Source organism: Geotrypetes seraphini, chromosome 1 (genome assembly GCF_902459505.1).
Source record: "Geotrypetes seraphini chromosome 1, aGeoSer1.1, whole genome shotgun sequence".
In the NCBI taxonomy this organism is placed as follows: Eukaryota; Metazoa; Chordata; class Amphibia; order Gymnophiona; family Dermophiidae; genus Geotrypetes; species Geotrypetes seraphini.
The window spans coordinates 381672012-381691507 of record NC_047084.1 but is presented as its reverse complement, the minus strand read 5'-3'; the positions used below and the strand labels follow the sequence as shown (position 1 = coordinate 381691507).

General features: G+C 46.0%; 1 protein-coding gene across 1 annotated transcript in view; it reads right to left on the bottom strand.

The window, feature by feature from the left end:
• The window catches only part of DUSP4 (dual specificity phosphatase 4), a 31142-nt gene extending 22695 nt beyond the window's left edge, over positions 1 to 8447 (bottom strand). Inside the window, exon 1 of the mRNA XM_033915979.1 lies at positions 8007 to 8447. Within this exon, the coding sequence (XP_033771870.1) occupies positions 8007 to 8403 (397 nt within the window). The 5' untranslated portion in view covers positions 8404 to 8447. The remainder of the gene's footprint in view (positions 1 to 8006) is intronic.
• Positions 8448 to 19496: the final 11049 nt, after the last annotated feature.

The window sequence follows — 19496 nt, the reverse complement described above, 5'->3', positions numbered from 1 at the left end:
CCCCACCCCCTTCTTTTTAGGGTTGTAACTGACACTCCATGCTCATTACCCCTTTCTGAGCATTGTTTTTAAAGTGTGAAAGTCATTTAAGTTTTGCGTTGAGTAGAAATGCTTTTATTCCATCCTCTGCGTCTATTCCATTCCTTCTGTCAGTTTTTGTTCCCAGCACCTCCTTACACAGCTTGAACTATTCTGCCAAGAAGAACAAGTAAAAAAGTGCACCTGTCCTACTGTGCAAAGTCATTAGATGTTGATCCTAAAGGACTCTTGGCTGGTACTGCTAAAAAAGGGACTGTAGTGTCTCACTTATCTAACCTTTGTTCATCTTACATATCCGGTGATGTTATAGCATGGGTTTCGCTTTCCTGTCATCATATTTAGTTAAAAGTGCTAGGTAAGATTCTTGGGCACATTAAGGGCCTTTTCTATCAAACTGCGCTAGAATTCCTATGAGCATCGGGAGCAGCGCGGCTCTCTGCGCTAAAAACTGCTAGCGCAGTTTGATAAAAGAGGGCCTAAGTTTTAAACTCTTTTACCGCTTCACGAGGGGGATAGGAAAGGAGTGGTAAAGGAGGAAAAGGAAGTGGCGGACAGATTAAACACGTTCTTCTCGTCGGTCTTCACAAAAGAGGACACATCCAATGTTCCGGAACCGGAAAAATTCTTCAAGGGGGACCAAGAGGAAAAATTATCGTGCATGGAGGTAAGCCTCGAAGACGTACTCAAACAGATAGATAGGCTAAAAACTGACAAATCGCCGGGCCCGGACTGAATTCACCCAAGAATACTAAAAGAACTTAGAAATGAAATAGCGGAGTTACTGCAGCAGATTTGTAACCTATCCCTGAAAACAGGGGTAATACCGGAAGATTGGAGGATAGCAAATGTTACACCTATCTTCAAGAAGGGAACCAGAGGCGACCCTGGGAATTATAGACCGGTCAGCTTGACCTCAGTTCCGGGGAAGATGGCCGAATCATTGATCAAGAACAGTATCAGTGAGCACATAGAAAAAAATAAGCTGATGAGAACAAGCCAGCATGGTTTCTGTACTGGAAAATCTTGCCAAACAAACCTACTGCACTTCTTCGAGGGGATAAGCGGACATTTGGACAAAGGTGACCCCATAGATATAGTATACCTAGACTTCCAGAAAGTCTTCGACAAGGTACCTCATGAGAGCCTTCTAAGGAAACTGTGGAACCACGGGGTGGAAGGGGACATACACAGATGGATCAAAAACTGGCTGGCAAACAGGAAACAAAGGGTAGGAGTAAAGGGACACTATTCTGACTGGAAAGGGGTCACAAGTGGCGTCCCACAAGGGTCAGTGCTGGGACCGCTGCTATTCAAAATATTTATTAATGACTTGGAAACAGGGACAAAGTGTGAAGTTATAAAATTTGCGGATGACACAAAACTCTCCGGTAAGGTTAGATCTGTAGAGGAATGTAAAAAACTCCAAAGGGACCTGGACAAACTGAGTGAGTGGGCAGATAAATGGCAGCAATGTGGAGAAATGTAAAGTTATGCACATAGGGAAAGGGAACCTGATGTACAACTACACGATGGGGGGGATGACATTGGGAAAAGGCAACCTAAAAAAGGACTTGGGGGTTTTGGTGGATAAAACAATGAAACCGGCAGCACAATGCGCAGCGGCCTCAAAAAAGGCAAACAGAATGTTGGGCATTATCAAAAAAGGTATCACTACCAGAACCAAGGAAGTTATCCTCCCGCTGTACAGGGCAATGGTGCAACCGCATCTGTAGTACTGCGTCTAGTACTGGTCGCCGTACCTAAAGAAAGATAAGGTGATACTTAAGAGGGTCCAGAGAAGAGCAACAAAAATGATAAAGGGCATGGAAAACCTCTTGTATGCTGAGAGGCTGGAGAAGTTGGGGCTCTTTTCCCTGGAAAAGCGGAGACTTAGAGGGGATATGATAGAAACTTATAAGATCATGAAGGGTATAGTGAAGGTAGAGAGAGACAGATTCTTCAGACTGGCGGGGGCAAAAAATTCTGAAAATAACATAAGAATTGCCACTGCTGGGTCAGACCAGTGGTCCATCATGCCCAGCAGTTTGCTCACGCAGCGGCCCTTAGGTCAAAGACCAGTGCCCTAACTGAGACTTACCTGAGTACATTCTGGTTCAGCAGGAACTTGCCTAACTTTGTCTTGAATCCCTGGAAGGTGTTTTCCCATATAACAGCCTCCGGAAGAGCGTTCCAGATTTTTACCACTCTGGGTGAAGAAGAACTTCCTTATGTTTGTACGGAATCTATCCCCTTTTAACTTTAGAGAGTGCTTTCTCGTTCTCTCTACCTTGGAGAGGGTGAACAATCTGTCTTTATCTACTAAGTCTATTCCCTTCAGTATCTTGAATGTTTCGATCATGTCCCCTCTGGCTCCTCTTTTCAAGGGAGAAGAGGCCCAGTTTCTCTAATCTCTCACTGTACGGCAACTCCTCCAGCCTCTTAACCATTTTAGTCGCTCTTCTTTGGACCCTTTTGAGTAGTACTATATCCTTCTTCATGTATGGCGACCAGTGCTGGATGCAGTATTCCAGGTGGGGGGCATACCATGGCCCAGTACAGCGGGAGGATAACTTCCTTGGTTCTGGTAGTGATACCTTTTTTGATAATGCCCAACATTCTGTTTGTTATCCCCTTCTTAATCATTCCTAGCATTCTGTTTGCCCTTTTTGCCACCACTGCGCTTTGTGCGGACGGCTTCATTGACTTGTCGACCAGTACTCCCAAGTCTCTTTCCTGGGGGGGTCTCTCCGAGTACTGCACCGGACATCCTGTATTCGTGTATAAGATTTTTGTTACTGACATGCATCACCTAACACTTATCCACGTTAAACCTAATTTTCCATGTCGCAGCCCATTTCTCGAGTGTGTTTATGTCACGTTGCAGGTCTTCGCAATCTTCCCGCATCTTCACTGCTCTGAATAACTTTGTATCGTCTGCAAATTTAATGACCTCGCTCGTCGTACCAATTTCCAAGACGTTTATAAATATGTTGAAGAGCACAGGTCCATGCACCGAACCTTGCGACACTCCACTCGTGACACTTTTCCAGTCCGAGTCTGGAATCTCTCGTGACACACCCAGAATCTCTTGGGGGCACACCACTGTGCCTTACTACACAGTTTGAGAGTAGAGAATGACATGGGGACAAATATTTTCCCGTCCCTACAGGAACTCAATTTCCCCATGAGTTTTGTCGATGCCCCTTGTCCCTACCCTATTCTTTAAGTTCTGCTTTAACCATACAAGCCTCGGACACTTATGATTTTAAAGTGTTTGAGGCTTGTGCAGATGAGGACAGAGCTTGCAGGAATGAGGCAGGGACAGGAAAGAACTCACCAGGATGGGACGGGACGGGAAAATGAGTTCCCACGGAGATGGGGAAAAATTTGTCCCATGTCATTCTCTATTTGAGTTAAGAGTATTGAGTTAAGAGACTTGAAGGCTCATGCAATCAAGATGTCTTAGCTTCTTAATTACTTTAAAAAAAAAAAAAAATTCTATAATTATTCTTTAATGTTGAAAGTATGTAGATCACCAAAACTAATTTTTTAGACAGCAGAATGATGAAAAATGTACAAGACCATGACTTATAAGACACCATGCATCTCAGCCTTCCCTTCTCAGTAAACCCTCTCCTGCAAGTTGTTAGCTCAGCCCTCTCTCCTCTGGGTCCTCTTTGTTTTCTTAGGTCATTCTCATCTTTGGGGAGCAATGATAAGGTGAACACACTAATTTTCAATTGCTCAGTGCTCATGCCACTATCCTCTACACCAGGGTGTCACAAACTTTTTCCACTGCAGCACACTAAAAATCAGGGCGTTGTCTACAGAGCCCCTGAGCATACGTGGACGTTGACCAGTGATGTCACACGCATGTGCATGACATCATCGCATCATTGTCTGCGCATGCTGAGAGGCCCTACAGACGCGGCCATGAGCTCGGGGGCCTTCCAAAACCCAGACAAACTGCTCGGTTTTTGAAATCTCTCCATTGCTAGGGGAGGGGAGGGCAGAGAGGAGGAGAGGCGCCAGCACCTGTGCCGGCAGTGACAGGTTCCTGTCTTGCCGCAGCACACGGTTTGCAATTCGCTGCTCTACACCCTGGCATAGGAGGACACTCGGAATAAGCAGGGGCACAACGTAGTGTAAATTGTAAAAGGAAGAGAGACCAGAACTGCAGAATGTGCTAAAATAATGCACATGATAAATTAGCTATCAGAACCATGAACACAACTGCCCACCACTGAAATAAAGTGACCCAGCTCTATAGTGACTGCTCCCCTCCCCCATTGTTCCTCCCCTTACTGTGAAGTACTGCCTCAAAGTGCTTTTACAGGTTTCATTTGTTTTCTTCGATAAGCAGAATATCAAATTTTAATAGAAACTTTCTATTTAGGGACGCTTTTGATTTGTAACCTAAAATCCTCTCTAGTCTTTAACTTATAGATGGACCCCCCTCCTATTGTTCTACCCTTCAATGGCTTTCTTTCCTATCCTGACATGTAGTTCTCCCTTCTTACCTTTTTTGTTTCTGTTTGACCGTTTGTCATAGTCTACGTAACCCGTTTTTATACTGTTATAGGTATACTGCTTAGAAGTTCGATAAGCAGAAAATCAAATTTTAATAAAACTTGAAACTACCATGGTTCTCATTTCCCTCTTATTCCGTTCAGAAGGCATGCTCCTACAGGCTGGATACTCTCCCATCTCCTGTAATGTCTCTACCTTGTATTAAACATTCACTGCATCCATGTTCTCTAATGCATTTTATAAAACCAAAAACAACAAACACGAGCTTAAGACTGATAATTTAGCAGCATCTTAATCAGCTTTACAAATAAAGCAGGATGACATTAAACCCTGTGTTTTCAGTAGGATAATTCAGGCTGAAATATCTTATTCTTAAAACAAACTACCGTAGCAGCAAAAGCAAACAGTCTAAAAATATTATGCAAAATGAAGCAACCTACAAAAGGGAGAAAACATATTTTCAAAGACTTTCACAGCTTAAGGTTTCAAAACGAAAATAATAATTATATATAATTTACCAGACGCTTTAAAAAATATCCTTAACAAATGACTAAATGAAAAATCTGCGTTAACATGGCCAAAACAGCATTATCAAGAAAAATATATGTAAGCATTTTGTGATTGCCAGTATCAAAATGGAAAACTGGTATCTGAAATAGCTAGTAGGGGGAGAGTATGGCACAGTGGTTCAAGCTACAGCCTCAACACCCTGAGGTTTTGAGTTCAAACCCACGCTACTCCTTGTGACCCTGGGCAAGTCACCTAATACCCCCCCCCCCCCCCCATTTCCCAGGTACATTAGACAGATTGTGAGCCCACCGAGAAAGATGGAAAAATGCTTGAGTACCTGAATAAAATTCATGTAAACTGTTCTGAGCTCCCTTGGGAGAACGGTATAGAAATAGAAAATTAAATGAATAAATAAACATGCTGGTCACAGAACTGAATAGGTAGCTAGGAACAGATACCGTTATTTGTCCAAATGAATAAAAATTCTTTCTGAACTAGAAAACCTGTGTTTAGGCTTTAACATCCTACACCTCTCTCAGGGTATTGGCCGAATTGGGTTTCAAAATAGACTGGACAACTACCAAATAAGCAATCACCTCCTGCTCTAAATGCTTACTAGCGCTCCAAAATAAACAGACTACTGTTATCTGCAACAATAAACCCAAAATGCCATGTTTCCCTCTTGAGTTCAATGTGCCTACATCCCAATCAAAGTGTACATTTGTTTCACCGCATTCCTTTCGAAACTGCTGTACAGTGTGTGGGCAAGATCCCTTGAAATTTATTTAAAATAAATCTTTTTTTTTCCTATTTAATAACAACAACAGAGGCCTCAGTTGAGCAGTATGAACAACAAATATCCAGAAATGTGTGCTGCTGTAACATTTTATTCTCTATGTATGAAAAAAACAGTTATTATTGTTCCCTCCATAGATATTAGGTTGTTCTGTGGAGATGTACCCTATTCCTATTTCTCATAAGCTCTTTATTTCAGGGATATGGAAATGAGCACCATCCTAAGGAGATACACATCTTGCACAACCTAGAGTGAAACCAAGAATGAAAAATGCTCACATTCCAGTATGGCTGCTACCACTACTCCATATTTGTCTGTTTTGAATTTAAGGATTCTCTTAGGGACTTCAGGAATCAGCATCACAATAAAGAGACAGGACATAAATTTATCATAAAGAAAATGTGTTTTTGAATAGGTTTAAAATAAGGACAGAAAAGAATTAAAGAACAAGGTCTATCACTACAGGATTTACAGATTTTTTTTTTCCCCAATTTGATATACAATGCAATCTAAGCAGTTTACAATTGTAAACAAAATCACATATTAGTACTAGATAGGAAAGTCCCCACCAACAGCCCTACATGCATTCCTATTTCCAAACGGAACTAATTCTAAAAGTAGCTTAAACCCTCTCTGTTGCATAACCCAGATGAGCGGATTATTCTCGTCACTGCTTAGCATCCTTTGTGCAGACAAAATATTAACCAGATCCTAGAAATTCTCCTCAGTCCTCTTTCAACACCACTTGGTCTCCTAATTATGGCTTCCTAAATGTGACAGCTGCCTGAATACACGCCGGGATTAGTCTGCAGCGACTCCCCAATCAAGTAATTTCACATCAATGCTCAAAGACTTTATCAGCAACGGGGAAGAACTATGCGATCTTTCCTTTTCTTTTTCTACAGTGGTATTTCGACCCCCCAAAAAAGCCCCAACCTAAACAGGCCACAAAAAGAGGAAAGGCAGGCAATTTGCCTTTGTAGTTCAATCAAAGGTCATATTCATTTCCACAACAGCTGACTGACCAGGAAACAATAAATCATCCGTGTATTGTCCTCTGGCCCAAAAACCGTCCCCCCCCCCACACACATAAAATGATAATAAAACGATTTTATATAAGTTTATCTTGATTGTAAAAATGGAAAACTTAAAATAAATAAAAAAATAAAACGATTTTATTATTAACCATAGAAATAGATAGTTAAAAATATAACAATATAAAATTTATTTTGAAGGAATGATAAACATTTATTAGAAATTAATATGGTCAATTTAAATGTAATGACTATTTTACTGTGTTATATTATTATGTATCTATTGCATTTCTTCAATAAAAAATGTTATAAAGTAAAAAATATAACAATTATTTTGATTTGACCAAAAAACCCAACAACTAAACTTTGCAGCTGGAAGAATGAATGGAGCGGGAAGGCGGGGGGTAATAGATTACCATCAGAGAAAGCAGCACTGAATGGAAAGGCCATTCTGCTCTCATGTCATTCGAAATTGCTGGGTTGCTAAGGAAAGAGGAACTAGCCGCCACGCAAAACGCCACTACGCTCGAAGCGCAGGGAGAAAAAAGTCCCGCAAATACCGCTTCCAATCTTGCGCATAAAGCTAACTCGGCCCGAAAAAAAGTCGCTCTCTGTTCTCACGATAAACGACAATCGCCCGATTCTAAAGAAAACGGAAATCGAGTATTGTCGCTTTTTTTATTATTATTCGCAAACAGGAGCTAAATCTAAACCCCCCCCCCCCCCATCACAGCAGTTCAAATATTACAGAAACTTGACTGCGAAGAATTGCAACGCTGTGTGGTTTTAGATCCGCGAGGTCCGTGTTTTACCCCTTCCCGCTGACCATGTGCTTCCACAGCTCCTTTATTACTAGGGACTGGAAGGAGGCTGCAAACTTTTCTCTTGCCAGCAAAGACTAGTCAATGACTGTTGTAACCATGGGGATAGAAAGAAATAAAACAAATACAAAGGAAATAAAGTAATACCTTTTTTATTATTGGACTAACTAACCCCCCCCCCCCAAATCTCAGGCAGGGGCTTTAAGGTTGGGAGCAGCCGTTGCATTGCTAGGAACAGATCAGAGGAGCCCAGAAGGCTTTCCATCACCCCCTCACCTTTCAGCAAGCAGATGTCCGTTTCGCCGCTGTCCCGGCGCAGCGCGCGCACCACCAGCGATACGGTGCTGTCCTCGCGCAGACCCTCCGCCCGCGCGCTCCTCTCGTCGTACACGATCACCGCCGCGTAGTGGCCGGCGCGCAGCCGGCCCCACACCTCCTCCTGCGCGGGCAGGATCTGCTCCAGGCTCACCGAGCCCTTGGCCCGCCGCCGCACGATGGTGTTGCAGCGCACGTTAACCGAGCCGCGGATGGAGCCGGCGCTGTGAGCCAGGAAGGGTCTGCAGTCCAGCAAGAGGCACCTCCCGGAGCAAGGCCCGGGCAGCCCACCCTCGGGGCTCAGGAGCCTCTTCAAGACGCAGCCGTCCATCTCCCCCAGCTCCTCGGCGGTCACCATGATAAGCGTGTGCGGGCCAGCGGAGCTTCCCTGGAAGCGTGCAAGTTAAGCGATGATGAAAAAAAAAAAAAAAAAAAAAAGGAAACAATACTGAGGCGATCCTTTCAGTCCTAAACAAAAGCCTACTTCAAGTAGACAAAGGCGCGAGAAAACAGCTCATGATGCCTTCCGAAAAAAAATGGGTTTTATTTTTTTAGCTGCCGATGAATGTTTCCCCAACCTACTCAACCACTACCTCAGCTCGCCTGGTGGTTGTTGAGGGCACATTATTATTATTATTTATTTATTTATTTATTTTTACTACAACGACACAAGATTCCGCCCCCTACTCGGCTTCTCGTTTCTCTGCCCTCCCCTCCCCCCGCCATTCTTTGCCCCTTTTTTTAACTCTTATTTTTCTCTCTTGCTCTTTCCTGAATGGAAGGCCGGGAGTCACGCGTTCCATAAAAGGAACATGACGTAACGCATGGGGAAGTAAAGTCTGCTGTGGCCGCTTCCATTCATAAAATAAAGAGCGGCGACCTGTGCGCGAGCCGTAGCTTGGCTCGGGCTTTGTGAATGGAAGTGGCGCGCCTTCCGCTTTGCAGAGAAAGGGGGGGAGGGGGGACTGCAGTAGCTTTTAGCTCGCGCCGTTGAAGCGCGGCCGCGCGTCCCATTCACAGAAACCGAGACAAAGGAAAGAGAGAACAAATGAGGGGACGACAGAAAGGCCTTGGCTCATACAGCATGATTTGCAGGACAAAATGGGGAGCGGGTTTATGTATTGTAAATTTATGTTGCAGGTGCCTTTCCATATGTGACTACAGTATTTGATTTTAGAACAGGCAACTGTTTAAAATGTTCTCAGAAGAAAGTGGCAGAGATAAAAGAACCAGTGGAGTACCTAGCTTATTTGACACAAGTGGCCAATTATTTTTGACCCCCCCCCCCCCAAAGGGTTATAGCATCCGTGCTCCCAAAGCTTAAACTTTCTCTCCTTCTCTCTCAAGCCTCTAGTCTGGCATTGCTCCTTCTCTCTCCCTTCCTCCTTCCCTTGTGGCTGACAGAAAATTGCAGCTGGAATGCAGCAGAGGAAAACATAGAAACATGATGGCGGATAAAAGCCAAATGGCCCATCCAGTCTGCCCATCCTCAACATCCACAATCTCCTCTTCCCCCTAAGAGATTCCATGTGCCTGTCTGACACTTATTGAATTCACAAATAAACAGATAGAGGAACTGGTTCCTCTATCTGTTTATTTGTGATTCCGTTTTTTGGAACTAGGCTTTTTTGACCTAACGGTCGTTTATATTGGGATTCAGCAACTTATTGAATTCAGACACAGTCTTTATCTCCACCACCTCTACCAAGAGACTATTCTGCACATCTTTCACCCTTTCTCTGTTAAAAAAAAAAAAAAAGTGTTTCCTTAGGTTACTTCTGAGCTTAACATCTCTTAACTTCATCCTATGCTTTCTTCTGGAGTTTCCTTTCAAATGAAAGAGACTTGCCTCATGCACATTTGTGCCACGTAGGAATTTAAATGTCTCTTCCGCCTTTCCTCCAAAGTATACGTATTGAATCGTTAAGTCTGTTCCCATATGCCTAATGACGAATACTACTGTCTATTTTAGTAGCCTTCTTCTGGACCTACTCCATTCTGTTTATATCTTTTTAAAGGTGCTATTTCCAGAATTGTACACAATATTCTAAATGAGGGCTCACCAGATTCTTATACAGTGGCATCAATACCTCCTTTTTCCTACTGGCCATACCTCTCCCTATGCACCCTGGCATCCTTCTAGCTTTTGCCTTTTCAACTTGTTTGGTCACTTTAAGATTATCACATACTATCACACCCAAGTCTCGCTCCTCTTTCGTTTACAAAAGATCTTCAACCCAGGCCTAAACTGTACCATTCCCTTGGGTTTATGCAGTCCAAATGGATGATCTTGCATTTCTTAGCATTAAATCTTAGCTGCCAAATTTCAGGCCTTTCTTCAAGCTTCGCTAGGTCCTTCCTCATTTAATTCACTCCATCAGGGGTGTCTATTGCAGATTTTTATATCATCCGCAAAGAGGCAAATCAACCCAAAAACTTACAAAAATGTTAAAAAGAACAGAGAATTAGAGAATCCAGTGGCATTATCATATGATCCCATTTTATTTGGTACATTTATGAGGGCAAAGAGTCAACTATTGGTGAAAAATAACAAACTTCTGTTTATATTGATGGGGGTTGCCATGTAGTTTATCTTAAAAAATTGGGACAGACTAAATTATTCATTCTGGTGGGAATCCCTATGTTATGTCTTTAAAATGGAATGGGTCATGGCCATTCAGAAGGGATGTTACAAAAAATTTATGGATGTTTGGGAATCATTAACTAAATACTGTAAGGATTGACCTATATATCTAGATGAGGAAAACATACACATCCAGGGAGGGGGGTACGTTTTGGCTCTGATTAGGAGGTATGGTTAGGTTGTTTATAGGTATTGATTGAATGATTGATTGATTAACTGGTGGAATGGGTGGGGTAAAATAATTCATGTAATTTTTTCTAATAAGTTTATTATGCTTTACTGTTAATATATTATGTAAATGTATCATTTATTCCATAGCAAAGCAGCAGATGAATCCAGACTAGTGGGTATAGCTCCCATCGACCAGCAGGTGGAGATAGAGAACTGATTAACAGTTGGCCTTAAAGCCTGGTGTTCCCTCTGTTGCTTCAGTTTTGCTCTATCTCCCAGCAGGACTGGAGCTTACTCTACTAGCTCCTGGATTCTGGCTGGGGCCGGTTTGGTGGTGTTCCTGTGGCTTCCTCTGTTGAGACTCGGTCTCTTCAGTAGGACAGGGGTGCCTGGCTGAGCGGTGCCGGCTTTGGGAGCTACACCTGGGCCCTCCCAGGTCCCTTCTCCACCCTCCCCTCCGTTGGTTTGAGTGGGTTCTTGGGCCACTGCAGGAAGTTCGTCTTGGAGTTCTTCATTCCAGTACAAAAAAAAACCAAAAAAAAAAAAAACCAGCGTCTTCCTGCTTGTGCTGAGCCATGCTGTGTTCGTGTGGCTTGCAGTGCGATTACCAGCTGTAACCCGACTGCAGTTAGAGCGGGGACCGGTTGGTGAGTTACTTTGTTGGCTGTCTGCCTCCTCTGTTGTTAGTCGGTCGTTCGTGTTCGTTCCGGCGGTCGCGGGGAGGGGCGGAGTCAGCGGTCGGCGGCGTGTTGCCGCGTGTGTGGAAAAAAAAAAAAAAAGTTTTTTTGAATCGCCGTTTTTAGCGATGGCAGCAGAGGCTACTCAGCGGTGCTCGCGCTGTGGGAAGCACAGAGCTCTGTCGGGCTTCTGCTCTGCAGGGTGTGGGGACACACCGGCTGAAGATGCCTTCCTGCAAGCGGGTGAGTTAGCCTTCTCCCGTGTCAGTGAGGCACGGTCTACGTCCCCGGGCCTTGAGGGCGACTCGGGGGGACTGCAAGGCTCTTCCGCGGCTGAGGGGAGGTCAGCGGCGGTCGGGGAGCCGGGGTCGCTAGGGGACGGTGCGGCTGCGCGCCCTAGCAGTGATCAGGCAACTTTACTGGGGGTGAGTTCCTTCTCCCCGGAGTTTGTGATGTTATTACACCGAGCATTTCTGCTACAGGGCTCGCAGCCGGCCCAGTCAGTACCGGCGACCTGTCCGTTTCTCCCTGGGCCTTCTACCTCCACGGGTTTAACCGGTGCTAAGGCCGGCCCAACTACGGGTCCTGTGCTGTCGCCTGGGCGGTCGCAGGGGGCGAAAAAAAGCAGACTCGCGACCGTGGACGCAGAAGGTAATCTTCCCTTATCACCTTTTTCCTTTCCTGAATCATTAGAGGAAGGGGAGGTCTTAGCTTGGGAGGCAGAGGATCCCCCGGGCAGGAAAGTGGATGATCCGTCCGCGCTCCGGCTGTTTCATAGAGAGGAGCTGACCTCCTTGATTTCTAAGGCTTTGCAGGGTTTGAATATCTCTCAGGAAGATACTAAGGTGTCGGGTAACCCCCTGATGGCAGGTACACGTAAGCCACCTAAGTCCTTTCCGGTGCATGAAGCCATGCAGGAGCTGATCGCGGCGCAATGGGATACGCCGGAGGCAAGTTTGCGAGTGGCAAAGGCCATGCGGCTCCTGTATCCGGTTGACCCGACTGAACTTGAAAAGTTTAGGGTACCTAGGGTGGACGCTTTGGTGGCAGCGGTAACTAAAAAGACTACCTTGCCGGTGGAAGGGGGGGTTACGTTAAAGGATGCGCAGGATAGGAAGATTGAGTCTTCACTAAAAATGTCCTTTGAAGTAGCTGCGGTTACCTTACAGGCCGTGATTTGCAGCTCGTATGCGGCGAGGGCATGTTTGCAGTGGTCGCAAGGGATGACAGACCATTTAATGGAGTCCGGGGGTTCTGTCCCTTTGGAACTGGCTGATTTGGAGTCGGGCTTGGCTTATTTGGCAGACTCCTTATATGACATTATTCGAGCATCTGCGAAACAGATGTCTCTGTCAGTGGTATCGCGCAGATCCTTATGGCTCCGACATTGGGCAGCAGATGCTGCATCCAAGCTTAGGCTGGTGAGACTCCCTTTTAAGGGAGGGTTATTATTTGGAGATGACCTAGATAAATTGGTGAAGGATTTTGGGGATACCAAAACTCAGCGTCTCCCGGAGGATAGGGCTAGGCCCCCGGTGAGGTCCTCCTCGTCTAGACCGCGCTTCAGAGATGGGAGGCGATCCAGGTCTGGTAAACCATTCTTCAGATCAGCCGGTGGTTCTTTCTCTGCGGCGAGACCTAGGTTTCAGCAGAGGAGTTCCTTTTGTACGACGAAACCCTCTTCAGGTCAGCCAACACGTACCCCAACAAGTCGCACTCCGCAATGACGGGAGCTTGGCTCCCTCCGCCTTTCCCTTAGGGGGCCGGCTTTCGGCGTTCCAGGCGGAGTGGGCCACAATCACGTCAGATCAGTGGGTGTTGGACATTGTTCGAGAAGGGTACAAGTTGGAGTTCGCCTCTCCCGTCGAAGATTCTTTCTTGGTGTCCCCGTGCCATGGGGCGGCCAAGGGAGAGGCGGTTCTCATGACTCTTCAGGGGCTGCTCGATCTGGGGGCGGTGGTACCGGTGCCCCCGGAAGAGGTGGGCCGCGGGATATATTCCCTTTACTTCATTGTTCCAAAGAAGGGGGGGTCGTTCAGGCCGGTGCTGGACCTCAAAGTGGTCAACAGATTTCTCAGTGTTCGCCATTTCCGGATGGAGACGGTACGCTCAGTCATTGCGGCTGTTCGACCGGGAGAGTTTCTCACGTCCCTAGATCTCAAGGAGGCGTACCTACATATCCCGATCTGGCCTCCGCATCAGATGTATCTGAGGTTTGCGATTCTTGGCCAGCATTATCAATTTCGGGCAATGCCCTTTGGCCTGGCGACGGCTCCCCGCACCTTTTCCAAAGTCATGGTGGTGGTAGCAGCCTTTCTTCGCAAGGAAGGGATTCGGGTACACCCTTACTTAGACGACTGGTTGATCCGCGCCTCGTCCAGACAGGAGAGTTTGTCGGTCACTCAGAGGGTAATCTCTCTCCTCCAGTCGTTGGGGTGGATCGTCAATTTTCCCAAGAGTTTTCTGTCCCCGTCGCAGTCTTTGGTGCATCTAGGGGTCAGATTCGACACGGCTTTGGGGAGAGTATTTCTGCCCCGAGACCGGGGAGAGAAACTGCAGACTCAGATTCGACTGCTTCTCGGGTCGCCCAGACCTCGGGTTTGGGATTATGTGCAAGTTCTGGGCTCCATGGTAGCGACTCTGGAGGTGGTCCCCTGGGCTCGGGGCCACATGAGGCCCTTACAGCAGTCGCTTCTCTCTCGCTGGTCCCCGGCTTCTCTGGACTACAATGTGCGTCTCCAATGGAGTCCTCGGGCGGCTCGCAGTATGCAGTGGTGGCTCCACGAGTTGCACCTGTGGCGGGGCATGCCGTTAGCCACGCCGGATTGGGTGGTGGTGACAACGGATGCCAGTCTGCGGGGCTGGGGGGCCCAGTGCCTGCAAGCGTCGGTGCAGGGAGTGTGGTCCGTAGAGGAAGCCCAGTGGCCTATCAATTTGTTGGAATTAAAAGCGATCAGATTGGCGCTGAGGGCTTTTCAGTCCCTGATTCAGGCCAGGCCGACCAGAATCTTTTCGGACAGTGTCACGGCAGTCGCATATGTCAATCGTCAGGGGGGCACTCGGAGTCCGCAGTTGGCCGAAGAGGCAAGGAGATTTTTCAGTGGGCAGAAAGGCATGTTCCGCTTCTGTCAGCGGCATACATTGCAGGTCACGAAAACGTGCAAGCGGACTTCCTCAGCAGAAATCTTCTAGATCCGGGCGAATGGGAATTGTCGGCTCAAGCGTTCGGCCTGCTAGTCCGTCGGTGGGGGTTGCCAGAGTTGGATCTCATGGCTTCGTCCCGCAATGCAAAGTTGCCTCGCTTCTTCAGCAGACGCAAGGAGAAGGGCTCGGAGGGGATGGACGCGTTGGCCCTCCCTTGGCCTCCAAATTCCCTTCTGTATGTGTTCCCGCCTTGGCCCATGATAGGGCGGGTGTTGCAACGCATCTCTCTCTTTCACGGCAGGGTGATCCTGGTGGCTCCGGATTGGCCGCGTCGACCGTGGTACGCAGATCTCATTCAGCTTTCAGTAGGCGATCGGGTGACGTTCCAGGTGACTCCGGACTTACTCACTCAGGGCCCAATCTGGATGGAAGATCCGGCCCGCTTTGGTCTTACGGTCTGGCTCTTGAGCGGGCAAGGCTAAAGAAGAAGGGCTATTCGGAGCAGGTGATTGCTACACTTCTTAAAGCTAGGAAGATTTCGACTTCGACCTCCTATGCGAGAGTCTGGAAGATTTTTGAGGCTTGGTGCGGACGACAGGGAATCGCGCCCTTTCATGCTTCACTGCCGGCTATTCTTGCCTTTCTGCAGGAAGGCGTAGAGAAAGGATTGGCCTATAACTCTTTAAAGGTTCAGGTGGCGGCCCTTGCTTGTTACAGGGGCCGGGTGGCTGGCGCGTCGATAGCTTCGCAGCCGGACGTGGTCCGTTTCCTCAAAGGGGTTCAACATATCCGCCCACCGGTAAGGCGAATTTGTCCATCCTGGAATCTTAAACTCGTCCTTGGGAGATTGCAGGGGGCACCTTTTGAGCCCCTGTCAGCGGCAACTTTGAAGGATGTCACGCTGAAAACAGTGTTCTTGGTGGCGATGGCTTCGGCGAGGCGAGTCTCGGAACTTCAGGCGCTTTCTTGTAGAGAACCCTTTTTACGTTTTACTGAGACAGGGGTGTCAGTGCGGCCGGTGCCGTCCTTCCTGCCTAAGGTGATTTCTTCGTTTCATGTGAACCAGAGTGTATTCCTCCCGTCCTTCCGGAAGGAGGATTGGGGTAAACGATTTTTGTCTTTGCGTCTACTGGATGTACGGCGTATGCTTCTCCATTATTTGGGGGTGACGAATGATTTTCGTAGGTCGGACCATCTCTTTGTATTGTTCGCGGGTAAGAACAAGGGGATGGCGGCGTCTAAAGCGTCCATTGCGCGTTGGGTCAAGGAGACGATTGCTTCGGCTTATGTGTTGACAGGTAAGAAGGTACCGGAGCACCTTCATGCTCATTCCACTCGGGCTTTGGCTACGTCTTGGGCGGAGTCCGGGGGGATGTCTTTGGAGGAAATTTGCCGGGCGGCCACTTGGTCATCGGGTAATACCTTTTCAAAGCATTACCGGTTAGACGTAGCGGCCAGCGCGGAGGCAAGTTTTGGCGCTGCAGTGCTGGCGGAGGCGGCATTGGCGTCCCACCCGGTTTGAGTTTGCTTTGCTACATCCCACTAGTCTGGATTCATCTGCTGCTTTGCTATGGAAGGTAAAATTATGGTCTTACCTGTTAATTTTCTTTCCTTTAGAAGCAGCAGATGAATCCAGAGCCCCTCCCCAAGTGCACTGAATATATGTAGGGTGTTTGTTTATGGTTTCAGTTGGGATATGGTTGGTAATTGTATTATTTGATGGCACATTTTCTACTGGAATGAAGTTTTGTGGATGTTCATGCTCCTTTCGGGCTGCTTGGGCAAAATGCATAACTGAAGCAACAGAGGGAACACCAGGCTTTAAGGCCAACTGTTAATCAGTTCTCTATCTCCACCTGCTGGTCGATGGGAGCTATACCCACTAGTCTGGATTCATCTGCTGCTTCTAAAGGAAAGAAAATTAACAGGTAAGACCATAATTTTACCTTGTGCACAATTGTAGTTTTAAAAATGAATAAAGAATGTTTAAAAAAAAAACAGGCCCAAGAAACGAACCTTGAGGCATATCACTGGGTAGCTGACATGTCTCCTGCCTCATAGCCTGCAACCAGCATAATATTTGAGAACATGAGATTAGATGAGAGGTGGAGAGGATGAACTAGGTGCCTTAACTTGGGTGGCTTCTTTCATTCAGTTTCCTACCCTGATAGCTTGAGATAGGCTAAACTGTAGCCCATTTGGCATGCTTCGAGCGCTCCATTACGGAGCTGCAAGCACGCCAATACTACTGCCCAAAGGAGCCTAAACAGCACAATATAATCCAATTAGAATTGCTATGATTTTTAAGGCTGATTCTGTAGCACAGCGGTTAGCATGAAGCTGGTCTGGGTTCGACTCACTCATGTCTTTCAGCTGACAAAATACTCATTTTAATAAAAATGACAAGCTACACACCAATCACATCTAATTTTCATCTCAAACAGCACAACATTAGTAATACTAGAAAAATCTATTCCAAAAGTTCAGTTTACATTTAATAAAAACAGCAGTATTTGAATCCATGTCACATTTATTGAACCCAACTTGAGATTCTGGTTTTTGGGACAATGAAAGCAATGCTTTAAACCATTGAGCTACCAGTCTTTTGTCTCAGCTAATTATGAGATGATAGCTAAGCAGATTTTACCTTAGCAGATCACTAAGCAAAATATGACAGGGGAGTCAGAGAAGTTGGCATGGAAGGTGCTGTAGCTCAATGAGTAAAAGCACTGTACTGATCTTCCAGAGGTTGTGAGTTCAACTCCTGGCCTGTCTTTTACTTGTAGCATTCTACTTTGCTGGTGCACATTGATGATGTCACAATGAGGTCATCATTGTGCAGCAGCATACCTTCATTTCCAATGAACTAGAATCCACATTTAGGTCTGTTCTGTGTTTTATTCTGGTTTTAAGCTTGGCCAGTTGAAGTTATGGGTTAAGGATTGGCTGAGCGGTAGACTTCAGAGAGTGATGGTAAATGGTACCCCATCCAAAACATCGAATGTGACCAGTGGAGTACCGCAGGGCTCGGTCTTGGGTCCAATCCTATTCAACATATTCATAAGTGATATGACCCAAGGGCTCAGAGGAAAAATATCATTGTTCGCCGACGACGCCAAACTGTGCAACATAGTAGGTAAAAGCACTATGCCTGACAATATGACACAGGACCTACTACTATTAGAACAATGGTCATCGACTTGGCAGCTTAACTTCAATGCTAAAAAATGCAAAGTGATGCACCTGGGTAAAAGAAATCTGTGCAGGACTTACACGTTAAATGGTGAGACCTTAGTTAGGACCACGGAAGAACAGGATTTAGGAGTGATTAGTGATGACATGAAAACTGCCAATCAAGTGGAAAAGGCTTCCTCTAAGGCAAGGCAAATGATGGATTGGAGGTTTTATCAGCAGGATGCCAGAGGTCATAATGCCACTGTAAAGGTCCATGGTGAGACCTCATTTGGAATATTGTGTTCAATTCTGGAGACCACATTACCGGAAAGATGTGCTGAGAATGGAGTCAGTTCAGCGGATGGCCACCAGGATGGTCTCGGGGCTCAAAGATCTTCCGTATGAAGTAAGGCTGAATAAATTGCAGCTGTACTCACTTGAAGAACGAAGAGAGAGAGGGGACATGATCGAGACATTTAAATATATCACAGGTCGTATCGAGGTGGAAGAGGATATCTTCTGTCGTATAGGACCTTCTTCCACCAGAGGGCATCCGCTGAAAATCAGGGGAGGGAAATTTCATGGTGACTCCAGAAAGTATTTCTTCACTGAGAGGGTGGTCGATCATTGGAATGAACTCCCACGGCAGGTGATTGAGGCCAACAGCGTGGCAGATTTCAAAAATAAATGGGATATTCATGTGAGATCTCTAATGAGGTAAGGGCAGGGGGTGGTGAGCAAAATCAAGGAAAAGGGTCACTAGAGTGGGCAGACTTGATGGGCTTTGGCCCTTTTCTGCCGTCATTTTTCTATGTTTTCTGTTTGCTTTGAGGAATGAGCTGATTGTAGCAATGTTTCATGACAAAGAAAGAGTTATTAGAATTGCTTCTAAAAACCTCTCTCAAATAACGTCTGTGGGATGCCTAGAGAAAGCTCATTGGATGACCTAAATAGCTAAAGCCTTTCTGGAGCTTAAACCACATCTATCTGAAGCCTATACGGAGCTCAAAGTCCTATCTTTTACACTTCTTATAGGAACTTATATTGCTATATAAGTTTCTGTGTAGCACAGGAGTAAAGCTTTCCCCCTTCCATGCTGATGTTCCCAGATCAACTCTCACTGAAACTAATATATTATAAATATCCTTTTAAACATGGTATACTGTGTTTTTATTCTTTTAATGATGGTATACTTTGGGTTAATTGTGTTAAAGCTTACAGTCTAAACCACGTCTAAAGTTAGGCGCACCTTACAGAATCTAGGCCAATATGTCTGACCACAACATCAAAGAACAAATCAAGACAATGCAAATAGGTTCAGCCTTAGTATCAAATTTCAACATTTCCAGATTTTCCATATCTCCCAGTTCCACCCCCAACCACCTCAAAATCACCCCATAACCCCCCTGTATGCTCCCCAAAAATATAATTGAATTGGGGGACCACAGACTGAAATTAATGAAAATTCAATACTCTGCTTCTAGCAACATGTGGCATAGAATTCCAAAAAGGTTCCCGAGTCTGCTGAAACAATTTTCCTTTAGATGAAGTCAGAGAGTGAACCTCTTGTCTTTCCAAGGTCAGTAGAGCTATCATATGGTACACCATATGCTCCATAAAGGTGCATCTGGTGCCAACCAG